The following is an 18,069-nucleotide window of genomic DNA, read 5'->3' on the forward strand; positions in this document are numbered from 1 at the left end:
TTACACTTGTTAACAATTGTTCCTATAATACCTGTGCATGTCAACTACACACTGTAGTTACGGCTCAAAAAGTAAAAGAGGAAAAGAAGAAAAAGATCATTCATCATCGTTAATCACTGTTGAAAGCCCACATTTATTGCTGTTCTGAAGCAGGGCACTAACCTTTCGTAAGGTGAATGCTTTACATCCATGTGTTGCCCTGACCTCACTAACTTGACCTTTCACGACACTGCATAAACAACAAGCTGTGCTTCTTTCATTGGCAAGGAAGGGTGGTGTGGATGTATTGGATGGGCTGTGTACTGTGTATTGGAGAATCATCCAGTATCAACGTAAAACCTATAGATAATGATCTGCTTTTAAAATGCTTTGTTTCTAATAAATGTAAAGGCTATGACATTTAAGAAAAGAAAAACAGAACTTCACGTTAATTTATAATATTATTTATTTCCTACTCAAGTGTATCTAGAGCAAATATACCACACATGAAGCAAAGATATATAGAGAAGGGACATAATGTACTTGTGCTCGCAGAATAGATAATATGCTTCTTGGCTCTCCTTGCAGTCCAATCCTAAAGTGTGAGCATCAGCCTACAGTAAACTCACCCTGAAATTAACACATTTAAAATGGCCCTTATGCCCATGTTATTCACAACCTGTTATTTCTCTCTGGCACAGAGGCTTGATTCATTATCTACACTCATGGAGGACCAAACTTTCATCTGAGTTCATTGTTTGAAACCACTTTCATTTTTACACATGCAAAACTAGTTAAACACTTTTTCATGTATAAGAGCCAGTTTTGAAATTAAGGGCATTATCACAGTATAACACATGGTTAACAAGTCTTCACAAGAGTTTCCAGCTGTCATTTAGCGTGTTTGGCACTTCACAAGAAAAGGAAATAAATGAAAATTGGTGTTTGACATGGACGATTCATTCCAGCTGATTGGCTGGGGTGATGCAACATGAAAACTGGAGGTGTCACAGCAGCAAGCTGCAGCTTTTGTGTTAAAAGTTATATGTTTTAAATTGCTCTTTGGACCATGTGAATTTCCCCTGGGCCTCGCTGGCTTGTACTGGAGTGCAGTGAAAATCGGGAGACACATCACACAAGTTATTGATTGAATTAAACTGAAAAAAAAAAAAAAAAAACTTAAATAAATACACGTCTTGCTTCAAAATGAGTTTCCTTAAACAGTGCCTTTAATATAAAATATTGACAGTGACATTTTATCTCATTATAGCTTATTTGTGTTTGAACAGAGGTTCATAATAATCCAGTTAGTATTATGTGCTGTTCTATTGACAGGATGTGTGGAAGTCTCAGGAGCCCATAATGATTTAGTCAGCCATCGATTGGGCTCCAGTTAAAGTCAGCCTCCTCACTGCTCTATTGTCATGCCATGATTATTAGACTCAGCACCGTCTGTTCCTGTGCTGATTACCAGTCTTATAATTTTCATATCTACCTTTTCTCATCAAAGGGGGGGGGGGGGGGGGGGGGGTTGCCATGGGGCAGCTTTTTAGTCGTGCTTTCACCCCTTTAATGGAGACAAAGATCTGTGATTGAATAGATTTGTTCCTATAACCATTATCTTTCTGTAAGTCAGGACTGAAATATATTTACAAAGCTGCTGATTAGTGAGTTCCTGTGTTAGCGAGTTATTGTTGCAAACCCTGTGCTGTCATCAAATGAAGCTAGGTTTGAAAATGGAAGGTGAATAAATAAAAACCTAATTTTAGCACCAAACACCCTGAACAGGTCTCCAGTAAATCACAGAGACAAAACAATTATTCCTGCTCACATTCACACTTATGGGCGATTTAGAGTCGCCAATTAACCTGTTGTCAATTAACCCCGTGACCCTCAAATGAGGCGTTGTGGGGGGTTGTTCACTCTCACATTCACACCTACAGGCAATTTAGAGTAATTCAACGAATGTGCAGGGGGGAAGGAATCCGGGCGTACTCGGCGCAAACAACACACAAAAAGGGCCCGAACCCAAAACCTTCTTGCTGTGAGGCGACGGTGCTAATCATTGTGCCGCCCCCTGCCTACAGTATAATCCGTGAACTTCACATTTGTATTGATGTTTCTACAGTAGCCTTAGGATAAGGTTTTCACTGGGCTGCTTTATACAGCAAAAACAATGTACAGTACCTTCCTCCATTGTGTTCCCGTACAGTATGTCACCTACTCTAACAAACCACTTCTAATCTAATGTAACTCAGTTTGGAGAGCCACGGGATAAAAGTGTCCACTAAATATATTGCACAAATTGTTTGTTTGCATGTTAAAGCATGCGTGAAAAGTACCCAGTCTTCACCCATTTTTTAAACTTGACTCTGAAAGGGAAAGCCAAGTACTGGCCTAGTAAAAGCTTGGCATGGTGACAAATAGTACAGTTTATTTGCTCCGGCTCTGGAAAAGCAGGTGAGACTCTGCAAAATACCACTTCCTCTTTGGAAGCAAAATGTTTAACGCCAAACTACGCTACAAATGAAATGATCAGTGCATGTCATGCCATCATTGATGATACATATTATTATTCTCTATTGTCTGCAGAAAAACAGAAATAACTGTATGTTTAATATGCCTTGTTCCATGTTATGGCATAAGCACTGAAAAAATAATCTTAAAGAAAGAAATTCAGTGAGTATTTTTCAAGGACACAGTGCTTTATGTTGACCCCATCTATACTGTAAGTGTAAAGTGCGTTTACTTACAAACTGTGTTTTGTTGGCGGGTGGAGCCTCAGTGATGGACTTGAGGTCTTCCACTGTGACTCTTTCCATGTTCTCTAGGGCCGATCCAGAGTAGAGCACGACATCTTTCACAAAAATACTGATGGCTCTAAGCATGTAGGACACAAATAGGTGCATGTGGATGTAGTTCCTGGTGCAGTGTAATCGTCTGGGGGACAAAGCAAACAAGAGACACAAGGTCAGAAGATAGATCTGCTGAAGATTGTGCGTTTGTGTTTGTGTGTGTGGGTGTGTGTGTGTGTGGGTGTGTACGTGTGGGCTGGCACACCTTCATTTAATTGTCTGTAAGTATTTTCACACGCACACCCACACACCCCCACACACACACGCAGAACCACACACACACACACACACACACACACACACACACACACAAACAATACTCATCCTAATTAGAGCCAGCTGAATTCCACGCTGACTATAACACATTCTTGAGATTTAGGGGCTTGAAACACACAAATATTGAAATGCTGGGCTCAAAGTGAGCTGTAAAAACAAAATTGCAAGCATGTGTTGAGAAAAGCATGCAAATTTCCTTTCCAGACAAGCGCTTTAGTTTATCTGTCAAAGAAATTCTCCCAAAACATCCTGTCTGAGAGTTTCCTGTGGAGTGGGCCTTTGGTGGTGGTCATGCCCCCCGTATTGGAATCTAGTTGCTGGATCAATAGCTGCAAAGGTTACATCATTACACAGTCAAGTAAAAAAAAATCAATGGTAATATTACTGAATATTCACCAGCTTTTTAATACATTCAAAAAGACAATTTGAACTAGAATATTCTACAAAATACAGAAATTATCCCACTGTATCCTTTGTTAACTATTAAAGCCTCATTAACGAGCTGAACATTTCACTAGCTACCCTCAGAAAATGATTGATTCAGGAGCAGGGAGTGGGAGTAGCGTACATTTCCCTGGTGAAAAATACCGAACACAACTGCTAATGTGAAATATCCCTTTTCTCTCCCTAGAAAACATTTATGAGCGCTCCTGTCTAAAAGCTGACATGTTGAAGGGGAGACATGGCTGGAGTGCTCCGAAGCACAGAGCCAGAATGTCAGATGGGCCCTTGGGATAACTTATTAAACTCATTTGACCTGTAGATTTCCTGGTGCCAGTTGGGAGCGTTCCTAAAGCTTTCTGACTGCCTGCCTGTACAGTAAGTCATGCCGGTGGGAGCATTGGTAAACAGCGCCTTCACATCGATTCCTGATACTCCCTATGCTCAACGAAAATGAGCAAATAATGACAAATCTGTCCTGCATTAATCAGCCGTGAAGAAAAAAAACCCTTATATCTGAGTGTGTACTCTCAATTCTTCACATTTTCTAAGAACTTATTTATCTACTTTACATGTTTCTGCGAAAGGCAAAGAAGCGAAATGCAGTATATCCAAGCTTGGCGGAATTACAAAATCAATATCCAAGCGTTGGCTGTTTTTTTGTCAAAACTTGAAATCAGCATGAAAATAACAAAAGAACCTTAAATGTCAGGCAATGAGGCATGCATTACTGCTAGCCCGGAGGCAGACTCCTCCTCAAATGTGGACATATCATAGTCTGTTAAAAGTCAAAGTAAAAGTCAAAGGTAGCGTCTGATACAGTTTGCATGCTTTGTGTTGTTGCCGTGACACAAAATATAATACATTGCATGATCACGCAGGGAGGGACAGTTGCATGATTTCACGATAAAGCCTCTTTTTCTTTTTTTCTCCATTAAGTCATCGTGAAACTAATATGCTCTCTGCTTCGCTGTATGTTTCAGACTGATAACATGGCGTGGTGAGAAACCGGTGTGTTCATCGTGCCATCATGCCATTAAACATTTAGTCTGCCTGTTTTGATCCCTTCTGCAATTGCTTTCACCTTCATTTCTGACCCTGTGTATAAATCTCTCTCCTGAGGACGTTTGTGGTTGAAAGGATTGATTGAAAAACTACCAGTGACAGCATCGACTCACCGGAAATATCCCAAGATGACTACGGCCACCATGAGCGATCCCAGAGAAATGGAGTACCCCACTGTGTAGATGAGATACAGGCGGTGAAAGACCTCCTGTTGGAAGAGGATAAATTGGTAGATTATTAAAAGAAAAAAGGATAACGACTTTAAGTCTCAGAGGACTACAGCACATCCTCTCGTTACCGTGGTGCTAGATGTACTGCAGGTTTTAGTCAAATTATTTCAGTTTTGTGTATCAAAAAAAAAAATCTTATTTTGATAGAAAATAAATTAAATAAAAAAAATAACCTGGCCACCAACCATTGATCTGTGTCCATAAGAACAATGAGTAAACTATGTAACCACAATGTCCACGGTTTTGCTCCTGGCCGAGATATCTGTGTTGCATGTCATACCCCTGTATATATACTGTATATATATATATGTATATATATATATATATATATATATATATATATACACAATATACAGCATAAATGTGTTCACCCTCTCTTATACCCAACAAATTCAGTGCTTTCTCTTTACAAATAAAACATATTTGGGTTCCTCTATGATATAATATTCCAGGAACTCTCCTACATCAGTTACCCATGATGTATGTCAGCACTAAACAGGACAATATGATTTTCTGGTCAAAATAGTAAAAGTACATGTTGCAAAAATGAGTACACCCTCCTGAAAGTTACAAGACTTCAAGTTCTAAGACTTAATGAGATGTTTTTTTTGGTGCTCGTTAAGGTCATCAGAATCACCTGGTGAGTCTGTTGAACCATCCCACTCAAACAGGTGTAACTGGTTGACAATTAAAGTGGCACCTAACCCACTGAGTCACTCTCAGACTTAATGCTGACAAAAACGGCACCACTTGAGAAGGAATAGTCTGGAGACTTGAGCAACAGAATTATTTCACTGCACAGAAAGGGGCGAGGGTACAAGAGGATGAGTCAGAAGTCAAAAGTGATACAGAAATATAAAAAGGAAGGACTTCAGAAAGGATAGGAAACGTCCAGGTCGTCGTTGTAAGCTTTCACCTGGGGAGTTTTTTTGAGAAAGTGAAAGTGAAGTACGACGGTGGTTCTTATATGGGGATTTATGATAGCTGAAGGGGTTGGGGAGTTGTACTGCAACTGCAAAATCCTGAAAGAGAAGATGCTACCCTCTCTCCACACTCTGGGTCGACGGACACTTGTTCAACATGACAATGACCCCGAACAAGAGACAAGCGGAGCAGCACTCCGCCTCAAACATCAAGGCTCTCGAGGAGGTCGCCCTCCAGGAGTGGAACAGGATAGACGGCACAATATGTTGTGAACCTGTACACTCGATGCCAAGAAGGTTCAGTGCAGTACTGAATATGTGTGTGTATGTGTATACATAAATAAAGGCATAGCTCTACTGCCATATTTATGTGAAAAAATGGAAAACTGGAATCGTACACTTGTATGCTCATGTACAATATGGGGAGTAAGATGCCTCAGCTCCACCAATGAAAAGACAACATTCGTCAGTATACATTATCACTATCATCTTTTTCATAAAAATAATTTGACAAACATTTATCTGCAACTGTTTGAAAATCACATCTACACAGGCAGGATTTTATTCAGTTTTTAGTGATGCAGACATTTTGGAAAAGTAGAAACATTCAGTTTACGACCTCATTATTTTTAATAATTGATTTTATTGCAAAGAGCACGTTTTCCCAACAGGCAAAGTAAACATACAGATAATGACAAAAATTCTCCAACAACATTTTGCCCTCAAAATGAAGCTTCATAATGCATTCACTTCACTGCTTTTGAAAACGCATTGCCACCTGGTGACAGATATGTCTCAAGTGCCTAGAAGTTCCAAATGGAAACAGCATTTGACGTGGGTGATGGAGCTGAGAAAGGCTGGGTGGGGCAGTCTGATCTTCCAGCACTGAGCTGACAGCCAGAGGACAATGTAAGGAAAGCCACTAAAGCAGACCCTCTGTGAGTCAACAGGCGTGATGGGGCCAAGAGCCCCATGTGATGTAACCAGATACTGCACTGCTGTTATCATTTAGCATCAGGCTCCTGAGCCAGTAAACCCCCCGTCTAAGTTGTGGTGGTGGTCGGCGGTATGGCAGTTGTGCTGTGTGGGGCTTTCATTCGTGCGCATGTATTTGTCATTAACTGCTTCAACCGCTCCCTTGGGAGCCCATCAACATAAACGTCTGAAGTCAGAGAGAAATTGAAGGGTGCCATGATGAGGTTATGCCCACATCCTCCACACCACATTCAAGCAGGGGAGAGGAAAATTTATGTGGGACGGCTGATATTTGTATTGTGTCATGGCAAAAACGAGTAGAAATCAAACTATGACACCCTTCACAGCCATCCACCAAACTTCCTGAGTGAGCTTTGAATGTGTTATATCGACGAGTGATTGATTTCTCTATTACTCTATGCCCCATATTCACTTGCAAAGGGCTAGATTAATTGTAACCATTGGCAGCAATACGAACTAGAGAGCCACTTCGCACAAAACTGTGATATAATAATACACTTCGTTCATTTAAAGGCTATAGAATGTGATATTATTAAAATGTTTCTGGATCATAATTTAAAAAAAAGAAAAAAAAACTACTTGTAATTGCTTATACAGGAAAAACGTGCTCACATACACACAATAATGGATGCGTAAGTGCTATTTTTCCATTTGCAGCCAGATTCTAGCAGTTTTCCACTCTTCTTACAATACCCAGTGGTCCTATTCACTGCCAGTGTTGTGTTCTGACATCCAACAACCCTTCCCCCCCGCCCCTAACGTAATGATAGAGAAACAAGAGGAGCAACTGCAATCGGGGTCACATCCACCTTTGTCAGTCTCGAGGGGGGGAATGGTTGGTAGTTAAAAGGCTGCCGTGTTCAGTTTACAAAACAATTTGCCCAACATGCCTCTGTGGTGTGATGCTGATGTCAGCGTTTACGGTATTTACGATCCAAGGTTTGACTCCGCTGGTAATGTTTAGATTGTATGTTACAGATGGCTACGCTTCATGGAGACGTTAAGGTAGTACACAGTATCGGGAAGCTGTGGTTCAAGATTACAAATGCAGGAGTTGTGTATGTCAAGGGTGTGATGGGTGTCAGAGTGAGACGCTTTGGAAGTGGTCATACACTGCCAGTCATGTGATCATCATCATTTTTTTTTTTTTTACCGGAGTCTCTTCCACAGTGTTGCTGTTCTGTTTACGCTGTGTTGTGCTTTTGTGTGTACCACCGCTTTATTGCATAATGTTACAATGCACATCAAAGCGAAGTGCGGCTACAGATGGGACAGGTATGAAACAAGTATCATCCCCATGTTAGGTCTGACACTGTAATTATGTAATAACTGTTTTCTTCGATAACAGCAAATGACAATAATTAAATTAAATTAAATCACTTACATCTTTACACGTGAGTAACCTCAGACTATTCAGGAAACACATTATTTGCACAAAAGTATGTGCTTTAACTTATTCTGCTGCTTTTTTTTCCCCCCATGTGTTGGTTCCAGTGAAGGAGAATCTTTATCCTACATCATAGAGATTTTACATTGACAATAGTGCGCTTCCAACTTTTTGGCCACAGCTTGCAGAGGGCATTTTCTGTGTAACTGTGACTGTGCCCCCCTGTGATCAAAGACAGGTCCATAAAGAAACCATTTTCTGCGTTTCGTGGTTTAAAAAAAAAAAAAGCTCTGACCTCGACCCCATCAAGGTGTTTGATGGGGTCGAGGACACCTGGGGACGCCTGGGATGAGATGGACCACTGACTGTGTGCCAATCACCCATGCCCGACCTCAGCGATGATCTTTTGGCTTAATGGGTGCAAACCCCTGCGGCCAGTTTGTACTGAACTATGTAAAAAAAAAAAAAAAAAAAAAAAAAAGCTGTTGTAACAGCATAGTCATGGTCATGGTTTTAGAATTAGATGCTCAACAGTCGCTCTTGAGTGTAATGTTTGAAGGTCACCGTACTTTTGGCCATGTAACTTACATGATGTAATGTTTTACACATTTACAAGATTTCTGCTTGTTGAAGAAAAGAAAAGAAAAGAAAAAAAAAATAACAGTAACAACAATAAAATCCGTACATTTAAAGCTGCATTACTCAACGTTGCGTAATTTCCAGAAAAACATGACATCAGTCCACTGCAAAATTCTTATTTTCTAGTTACTGGAAGCTGGATATGAGATTTAGTTATGATTGGTCAGCTCTAAATTTTCGTTGAATGCAATGCTTTCTGGCAAGTTTTGCTATTTGCCATATAGACTAATGTGACACCGTTTTCAGTTTATATCTGAATGGACATTTAGCTAATTGCAGCTTCATCACATTCATCATTATCACAAAGCAGCCACATTGTCATGCTGTCATTATCTCTCCATCATCATCTCAAACAGTTCAATAGATATACTTAAGGTTTATTGTATATTACTGAGAAGGCGAGTCGAAAATATGTTACACATTTCAGAGAGATTGTAATTACATTTTAAAATGATGCAATAGTTGCCTAAAAGGCTGTATTAGCTAATGTGCGACATTTTACTCAGGTGATGCATTCAGGCTATTGTTCTTAATTATACCGGAGGAAGCCACTGTAAATGTGTAAATGAGACTGATCTCACCTTTTCATGGCTGTGGTTGTAATGGTAGAGGAATTTTGCACATTCGTTATAATTGGCCCACGTCTTGTTGATTGTGGCCAGCTCCCACGTTCCATTGTTGTCACACCGGCGGTACGCCAGGCCTTGACATCAAGAGGAAGAAGAGTGTATTTTTAACCACAGTTTCCCTTTCGTTTGCCAACACAGTAAATTACTCATTCTCAGCTTGTTTTTTTTTTTTTTTTTTATTAATTAGAAATTGAGAAAAAGGTGTCAGTAGGAGCCCAGGTTATGATTGTACAGTATACAGTATAGCATCGGAGCCTTGGTGTTCTTTCACTTCACACTGAAGATGAGCTTCGGGGTTTCAACTGCTGACTGTATCCAGGGCCAGACTCACCTTTATGGTTGAAGTCATAGATGTACTCTGGACAGGCGGTAGATATGAGCTTTCCCGGAGGCCCTTCAGGCCAACAAACAATCCCGTCCCATTCTGGTGAGCAGAAACCATCTGCAGAGACAAAAGCAGTGCTGACTTTTAAAAATAGAGCCACAGAGAATTGTTCTCCCCCTTGGTTCCAGGGTTACACAGCTATGGGCATTTACAAGAGCAAGGACTGTGTGTTTTAAATGATTCTGTTGTCCTTTAAAAACTAGGCCAGATGCTTGAACTTTACGGATATGTAAATGAGCACAGCAGAGGAAACGTGTAGTCTGTGTTAAGTCTGTTTTGTTCATGGGTCACCCTGAGAACATACATTCTTGCCCGACCTCCGTCTGTTGTGATATTACTGAGACAATCATGCGATTCACAGAACACTGATAACAAGTTGTCCATTGAATCTTGTGTTTATTACAACTTGTCCATTTGTTAGCTGCAGCAGATTTCCATAACTGCTACACTGTTGATACCATCCTGTTGTTTTCATGTTGTATGGAATTGGTTTCAGTATGGATGTCATTTAAAATACTCCCTACAACACTGGCTGCACTGTTGTATCCCAAGTAGCATATTACTGCAAAATAAAAGTGCAGTGTTATATAGCTGATTGTCCTCTTTGTATCATAAGGATGTTTTTGGCCTGCATCACATTCAACTTAATTAGGGATGTATTTTAGGAAATGTCATGAAATAGTATTAAAAATGCCCATCTCATGTTCTTCAAATGTCTTGTTTTGTCTGACAAATTCCATTTAAAATAATATAAAAGACAGAAAAACAGCATATCTTAACATTTGAGAAGGTGCAACAATATAATATTTCCTATTTTGCTTGGTTAAACAACTGTAACAATGAACTAATTATCAAATTTGTTGCCAATTACATTTCTTTTTATTAAATAACCAAATCATTGGTGAACTGTTTCAGCCTCATCTATCTGTGTCACTATCTAATAAACCAATTATATGGCCACAATCTAATAATTCTATAGCTGATGTCACTGCTGATACTTAGAGAGCAGTGTGGCTGATGGCTGATATATAATGCCGGCATTATTAATAACAAAACCATTGAACTTAAGTGAACATGTATTTAACACTAATGTATTATTCAATTGAACGCAGAAAAAGAAAATAAAAAATGTGTATTGTCTTTGTTTGCTAATAACAATAATAGTAATAATAATGTTTAATCATGTCTTCTAGAATGTCTCATTTCACTTCTTAATGAATAATCACTACCAGCCGAACCAATTTGAAGAAATCAACAATTTTAACATCCTGTAATTACCCTTCATGTGTTTTGTTTCAATTACAGGATTGGCTGGTCAAATAAAACTTAGAGGGATTTGCAATTAAAGTTGAGAGTTTTTGAGGCTGTGGTGAAAAACATTTAGAATGTAAACAGCCAAACTCAAACCTCTCAGTGTTTGCTTCACTTTCGTGTGATTCCTACAACATTGCTGACTGCATTTCTTTTTCTGAACATCACAAAAACTTTGTCATCTATTTTCAGTGAGGAATGCAGCTGATGTGATTTTTGTAATAACGCGTCTATACTTAGATCAGACAAAGAGCTACAGGTTCAAGCGGAAAAATTCTGTTTCGCAGCACAGAGCCCCTTAATTGTCAGCGAAACCGTGAACCTCAGCCCTCTGATAGTGGGCGCGAAGTCCCTTTCCCCACAGATTCCTGGCAAAAGCCTCCCTCATGGCTTGGCATTTATGTTGCATTATTGAAAACATCTGCCCCACTTTGACCACTAATAAGTAGCTGAGGATAAAACTAAAACTATACTCTCTTTGCAGTAGATCCATTATTTTCTCATTCCTGTAATCAAACCTACAAAGAAACATCTGAAGTGATGACGACATGCTTTTTATTTGCCTGTCACAAAATTAAAGAGCAGACTGAGTGGAGCTGACTGATTCCTACAGATCTCTGGTGGGAGAAAAACAGCGTTCAGTTTTGAAAATCACACTGACCACACATCCTGGGAGTAAAAGTAGAATTGCTTGTTCACTTTTGCCATAGGTTTTATTACCATCGGACCACCTACTAACAAGCTTAAATTAAACACCGAACACACACACACACACACATATATAATTTCCCGAAAATTTCTTGACCACGATTTAAATATAAACGTGACTACGGGGGGACTTTGGTATTAGTGATGTCACTGGGGTTTTTAATAAGGTTTTCTTCCCCCCCCCAACTCATTTGATTCTGACGTGCAGATGTCAAAACACATATTGCACTTTCTCCTGATACATGCAACCTTTTATAATGATTGCTGATGTTATTCTACACCCAGACCACAAGCTTGAAGGCTGAGCTATTTTCACACTGCAAGGTCTGGGGCATTGAACCCACATCCCTCCACTGTCCTCTCCAGGCAAACCTCAGTGTTTCCCTCAATGAAAACCTTGTCTCGGCCACGTAATGGAGACTTTTGTGTATTTAAAGCACAAATGAGAAATAAAAACAAATAGATAAAATGCTGAAATACAACCAAACCAGTTTCAGCCTCACACAGGACTTCATCTTTTTCAGGGCTCGATCAATTCATTACTCTGAGTAAATCCGACGTTTCACACTGCCGGTGTTTTAAAATAGTCATCACTCCACATCTCCTATAATAGTTCAGAAAACCGCGAGTTTACAGTGCCAGAAAAAAAAAAAAAAAAAAAACTCCGGGGGTGGTCAGGCAGGACACAGGCAAGACAAACACAGATGTAAAGCCAAGGTCCTAAAAAATGCACACTAGCTGCTATTCTCCGAGTTTACCTCAACCCACAGATTCAAGGTTACGCCACAGTACAAGAGAGAAAAAAGGAATATGTAAAACAAAAAAATTACAAGAGTGAATTCTGTCCAAATCCTAACAACCACTTCAAAGAAAATGCTTACATGGGTCATCAGAAAGCCCAAGTAATGATTTCCTTGAACTTTATCTCAAATCTTGACAGCCTCCATAATTTTACTCCACATCACAGCAAAACCACTACCCAGGTTTTAAATGATTTCCACATTACATAATTACAAACAAACAACCAGATGAGACTCTTAAGTTCAAATCAGGTTCAAGTAAAGCGAAGTGAAAGCAATTCACGTGCCATTAGGTTAAAAAAATCTCAAATCAAGCATGTTAAAAGAGCATATATGTGCTTATCCAGGCATACGGTACGACCACACCGGGGACTCTCTTTTTTTCTTTATTAAGGTAATATGTTTATTCTAATTCCTTCAGCTGTTATGTGATTGAACGGACATGTTCAACCTTCCAAAAGAGGTCAGAAAACAGCCACCACATGCAGGATGAGTCACGTCCAGTCAGTGCCAGCATCATCAGGTATGCAGGCCAGCTCTCATATGCCCATGTACCCCCAAAACAAGCACCTCAAGCATTTCCCAGAATCCCCAGACAAGACATTCCTGATTGGCTTGTTAGAGTCCAAACATCCTCACTCATGTACAAACAGAGAGGCATGCCCAGCATATATAGTCCACTAAATCGTGGGCTGCAAATGCCTATCATTTATATTATAGTTTCAATTTTTTTTTTTTTGAGTAATCGATTAAAAAAATGAAAAGAAATAGTAAAAAATGCTCATCACAAGTTCAAATGGTTGAATTGGTTGATTTGTCCGACAAATAGTTAAATACCCAAAGAAATTCGATCGAATTTTACATTTAATCATGTAAATGCCCAAATCTTAAATCTGACATATTGTATGAGCCACTCTTACCCAAGTCTAGTCAAGATTGTGTGAAATTACTTATTACAACATTAATTTAAATTATGACATAAAAATTCACTCTAAACAAACAAAAAAAAAAAAGTAAATGAACGGACAGCTGCAAATGTTGCAGGGAGGTGGCTGTTGAAGTGTGACACCAGGCTTGCCAGTCACTATGACATGTCAGGATGGATTAAGCATGATGTGGCCGGATGAGCAGCACAGACTCTCATCTGAGAGCGGCCTAATGTTTGACTGACTGCTCTGCTTTTCATGAGCATCTATGGCCGTCCTGTTAAAAGCACTGCGTTGTTATGTAAACCCCGGGACGTCTTACACAAGCTGCTGTTCGGCGCCTGCAGTTCTCAATAGTAGCAATTCTGTCGTATTTTCTTAAATCCAATTTGAGATTTATGGACATTTATCAAAACCATGAGAAGTTGGGAAATACCACCGCAAAGGGCAAAGGAACTCCAGGGAATGGTCAACAAAAGTTTTTGTGTTCAGAGCCTGGAAGTAAACATTTTTAATTATGTGTTTCATCTACAAGGGGGTATCGTTTGGAGGGTCGAGGAATTCAATGTGACCGCAATACACTGGGGTTAAAGAGAAAATAATATGATTGGTTTGACTGTGGAATCCAAAATCCTCCTCTGAACAATCAACTGGGAAAATGACAGTAACCACAATGAGATACAGTAGATGCTGGGGTCTGCTGGAAAATGGTGCTCCTCAGACACCCATAAATACACAAATACAGCCCAGGATCAGCTTTGCCCTCGATCCCAGCCTCTGGAAAGCCGCAGGGAGGACAAAGGAAACAGAGCAGCATTTTCGAACGTAACCATCAACTTTAAAGTACACATTCGACTGCCTGCATGGGAACTGCCTCAAAAGACGGATTTGATTTGAATCCCGAATCAGCAGAAAGTAGGCAAAAAACACTGAGAAGCGCTGAAGTGTGGACAACATCAGCTGATTATAAGCTCTTAAAATCAACAGTCACATTCAAACAAGTGACCAATCACATTCAATCAGGACAACAAGGCCGTCCTTACAGTCTGATGCACTCTCACTTTCACTCTTGTGTTCATCACGCTGCTGCTGCTGCTATAGCTATAGGTGTTCACTCCTTCAGTCCCTGGTAAATGTTACTGTTTGTGCTGATTGATTTCTTCCTCCAGCCTCCTGCCGGTACTCCCGGCGTCCCCTGCCTGGTACATTATGAGTATTTCAAATCTGTGTCCATGAGGGTTTGTCCTGTGCAGCCCCTGGGGGATTTATTGCTCTCCCCTTTGAACCTCTGTATCTTGCTGGAATTCGGGGGGGGGGCGCTCCCTCACTAGCTGAGCAGGTAGTGAAAAATCACACTAATGAACTAATCAAGGCTAATGAAGTGGGACCTTGTCGTCGCATGAAACCGTCGCAATGTCACATATCCTGCGTAATTAGTTTCCTTCCATTTTCATCTGTCAATAACCTCTCCGTGGTATGTACGTGTTGCTGTACAAGGCATTTCGGTCAATATAAACAAACCATGATTGATAGGCTTATGGATTTTTATCTGTTTTATCTATGCAACTCACTCATTTAATTTGCTGATTTACATGGCAAGCATTAACACATATATATGATGGCGTTAAAAAAATGTAATCGGTTGAGGGAGCAAATGATGGACAGCTACCAGCTCTTGGATAATTATAGATGTCATTGCTGAAAAAAAACCAACTGATCAATGGCAAAAAACACATCCTACACAACGTCTAAGGGTCTGTCATATTTTCCCACATTCCTGCCTTTGTAGCAATGCTGGTGGCGTAGCTGTGGGGGTGGCGGTGTTGGTCTGTCTGTCTGGACTTTGGTCCACACTGGAATATCTAAATATCTCCCATAAATTCTGGTACAGACATTCATGGCCCATTGAGGATGAATCTTTTTGACTTTGCTGATCCTCTGACATTTCCTCTAGCGAGACCATGAGGTCGATGTTTGTGGTGTTGAGTGAAATGTCTCAACAACTACTGGATGGATTGTTATGTAATTTGGTACAGACATTCCTGCCCCCCCCCCCCCAATAGCAGACACTCAATCTTGCTTCTTTACTCACCGGGGATCTTGTGCTTTGACTTGATGTTGCCCTCACACGTCCGTTTGGCTTTGAACAACAGGCCTATCTGTTCCTCTTTTGTGAGCACATCATCTGCGTAAACCTGCAGAAACAGAAAATGACAGGGTTAGTGAGTTAGGGATGTACTGAAGTGTAATGAATGTTGTAAACCAAAATCCAAATATCCAAACATCAATATGCGACATGACATTTTTTGGTGACTGTAGAAAAAAGAAGAAGAAGAAGAAGGAGAAGAAGAAAAAAAAACAGGGTGAATATTTAACTGCACATTTGTGGTCCCATCTGGGTCTGAAGCAAAGGTTTTGACTTTGCTCCTAGTGTAAAAATGAGCATGAAATGCATCAGTTAGCTGACATCCAGACATGATTTCCCCTTCCCAGCTGCTTCAGAACCCTCTAACCACTCTCTACATCCCTGGCCATATAGTGCTGCGGACAGCACAATTTAAATCCAGTTTCCTTGAGTCAAATACCCCTCAAAATGTATATTACTGACATTTTCTCAAATGGAATACGAGTGAAGGCAACAGGGTGGCCTGGACGTTACACAGCCTGCTGTGTATCTGGAAGGTCAGATTAGATTGTACTTTGACCGCAACAGTTCAGCTGTCAAATGTTCATGAGCTAAGCAGGATATTTATTTATGTCTTAACTATCATGAAGCAAAAAAACAGTTATAAAAGATTGATTTTTTTTTTCCTCCTTGAATAAACAGGATCAGTTTCACTTGTTGATCATAGTTCCAGCTCGTGTTCCTGTGGTTAAATCGTCTATGTGGTAACTAATCAGACATGACAAAGTTACAACTCAAACAAAAAAGACATTTTACTCCCAACTTTTCCTTACACCTTATATTTTCTCAGCTTTTGAACATTGTGTTTGAGTGTGGCGTGGTACCTCAGGTGCGGTTTTCCAGTCAAGGAAACATTTTCCATTCTAATAGGTCACACACTGACTGGCTTGCTGTTTGACCACGGATTACTTTTGGGCAATGACAAATGTGACTGTATTGAAAATGACCACATTCATTTCTAACAGAGCGTGACAAGAAAAGTGGAAATGAAAACATAAAAATTCAAGCCTGACGCTACACCTAAAGTACAGATCAGTGCACAAATCACAGGGATTTTCTACGCTGTCATACAGGGGTTTTCACGGTGCTTTGAGTCATACTGCAGCAAAAAAAAAAAAAAAACGCAATATGTATCCACACAATGAAACACAAACTAATGTGTGGGCCATACAGTGTGCCTGGAGGTACGACTGAAAAAAAAAAAAAAAAAAAAAACTCCCAGTCTTGTTTTTTTGGTTCAGTGATGCAGAGCAAACAGTACAAATTAAAGACAGACGTTCGCTCAGAGCAGCTGACTCCCTCGCTCCAGCTGCATTTGTCAGTTTCAGACACAAATCACAAATGTGGATGTAAAGAAATCAGATTTTGTTCTTGAGTCCATCACAGCAAGAAGTGGGCTGGTTTATGTACCGATAGGAAACTAATATTACCAGGAGGCAGTTTAGTCACAACATGGAGAGAAAGAAGCCAAAAGACGGAGAGAATGAAGAAGTTAAATTCAAACCTCTTAAAAAATGTATCACAGCACTTTTCAGGTCAAATTACATTTTTAAAATCTGTTATTAAAATGCAAGACACAACCACAGCTACTGCACTGGTTTACAAAAGGCAAAGGGAATGTGGAGATATTCTCAGGGTATTCTTATTATAATGTAATTATTACGTCCTGTTCTGTCTAAAACTACACTTACAGTCAACTGAAATGTTCATGTCTCCTTATAAATGAGATTTGAATCTGGACAACATGATTTATATATTTGTGAATGTCAGATGTTGAGAAAACCTTCCAAAAAGACGATGCTTGCATAATTGTGTTTGTGTTCAAGCAGCTAACAACTGATGACTAATATGATCAGTCCTGCAGAACATCATTGTTACTCTAAACATTTGCTGTTACTGTCTAACATTCTGTTTCTCACAATGAAAAATGCAGTGGCGCAGGAGGTTTTCAGATCCAGCACTTTTGTCATGCATTCACTATCTTACTTATATTATGAATGTACTCAAGAGGAAAAGTGCTCATTATCCCGCATCTGCTGTTAGAGTCACTAACTGTAGTGAAGTAAAAAACACATTATTTCCCTCAGAAATGTAGTGAAGTAGAAGCATAAAGTGTCAGAAAATGTACATAATCAAGTAGTTGAGTAAATGTACTTATATTCCATCACTGAAATGCTTATGCAGTTACTGTAACAGAAGTCCTGCACAGTAAGCAGTATCTACATTTGTACAGTTGGCTCCTATGAGTGACATGACAACCAACTATTGCAGCAAAGCAAACTTTTGATATTTTCCAGACTTTTTTTTCTTTTCTAAAGCCCCCCCACCCCACCC

At 39.8% G+C, this 18,069-nt stretch overlaps 1 protein-coding gene across 1 annotated transcript in view; it reads right to left on the reverse strand.

The window, feature by feature from the left end:
- pth1r (parathyroid hormone 1 receptor) overlaps positions 1-18,069 on the reverse strand; it is a 47,380-nt gene that overhangs the window by 9,001 nt on the left and 20,310 nt on the right. The window contains exons 2-6 of the mRNA XM_023403819.2: positions 15,643-15,745; positions 9,752-9,862; positions 9,373-9,494; positions 4,730-4,824; positions 2,733-2,919 (exon numbers count right to left, since the gene is read on the reverse strand). Coding sequence (XP_023259587.1) covers positions 2,733-2,919; positions 4,730-4,824; positions 9,373-9,494; positions 9,752-9,862; positions 15,643-15,745 — 618 coding nt within the window. The remainder of the gene's footprint in view (positions 1-2,732; positions 2,920-4,729; positions 4,825-9,372; positions 9,495-9,751; positions 9,863-15,642; positions 15,746-18,069) is intronic.

The sequence above is a fragment of the Seriola lalandi genome, unplaced genomic scaffold (genome assembly GCF_002814215.2).
Source record: "Seriola lalandi dorsalis isolate HSWRI2012SDOR001 ecotype SW California unplaced genomic scaffold, Sedor1 jcf7180002054182, whole genome shotgun sequence".
Taxonomy (NCBI): domain Eukaryota; kingdom Metazoa; phylum Chordata; class Actinopteri; order Carangiformes; family Carangidae; genus Seriola; species Seriola lalandi.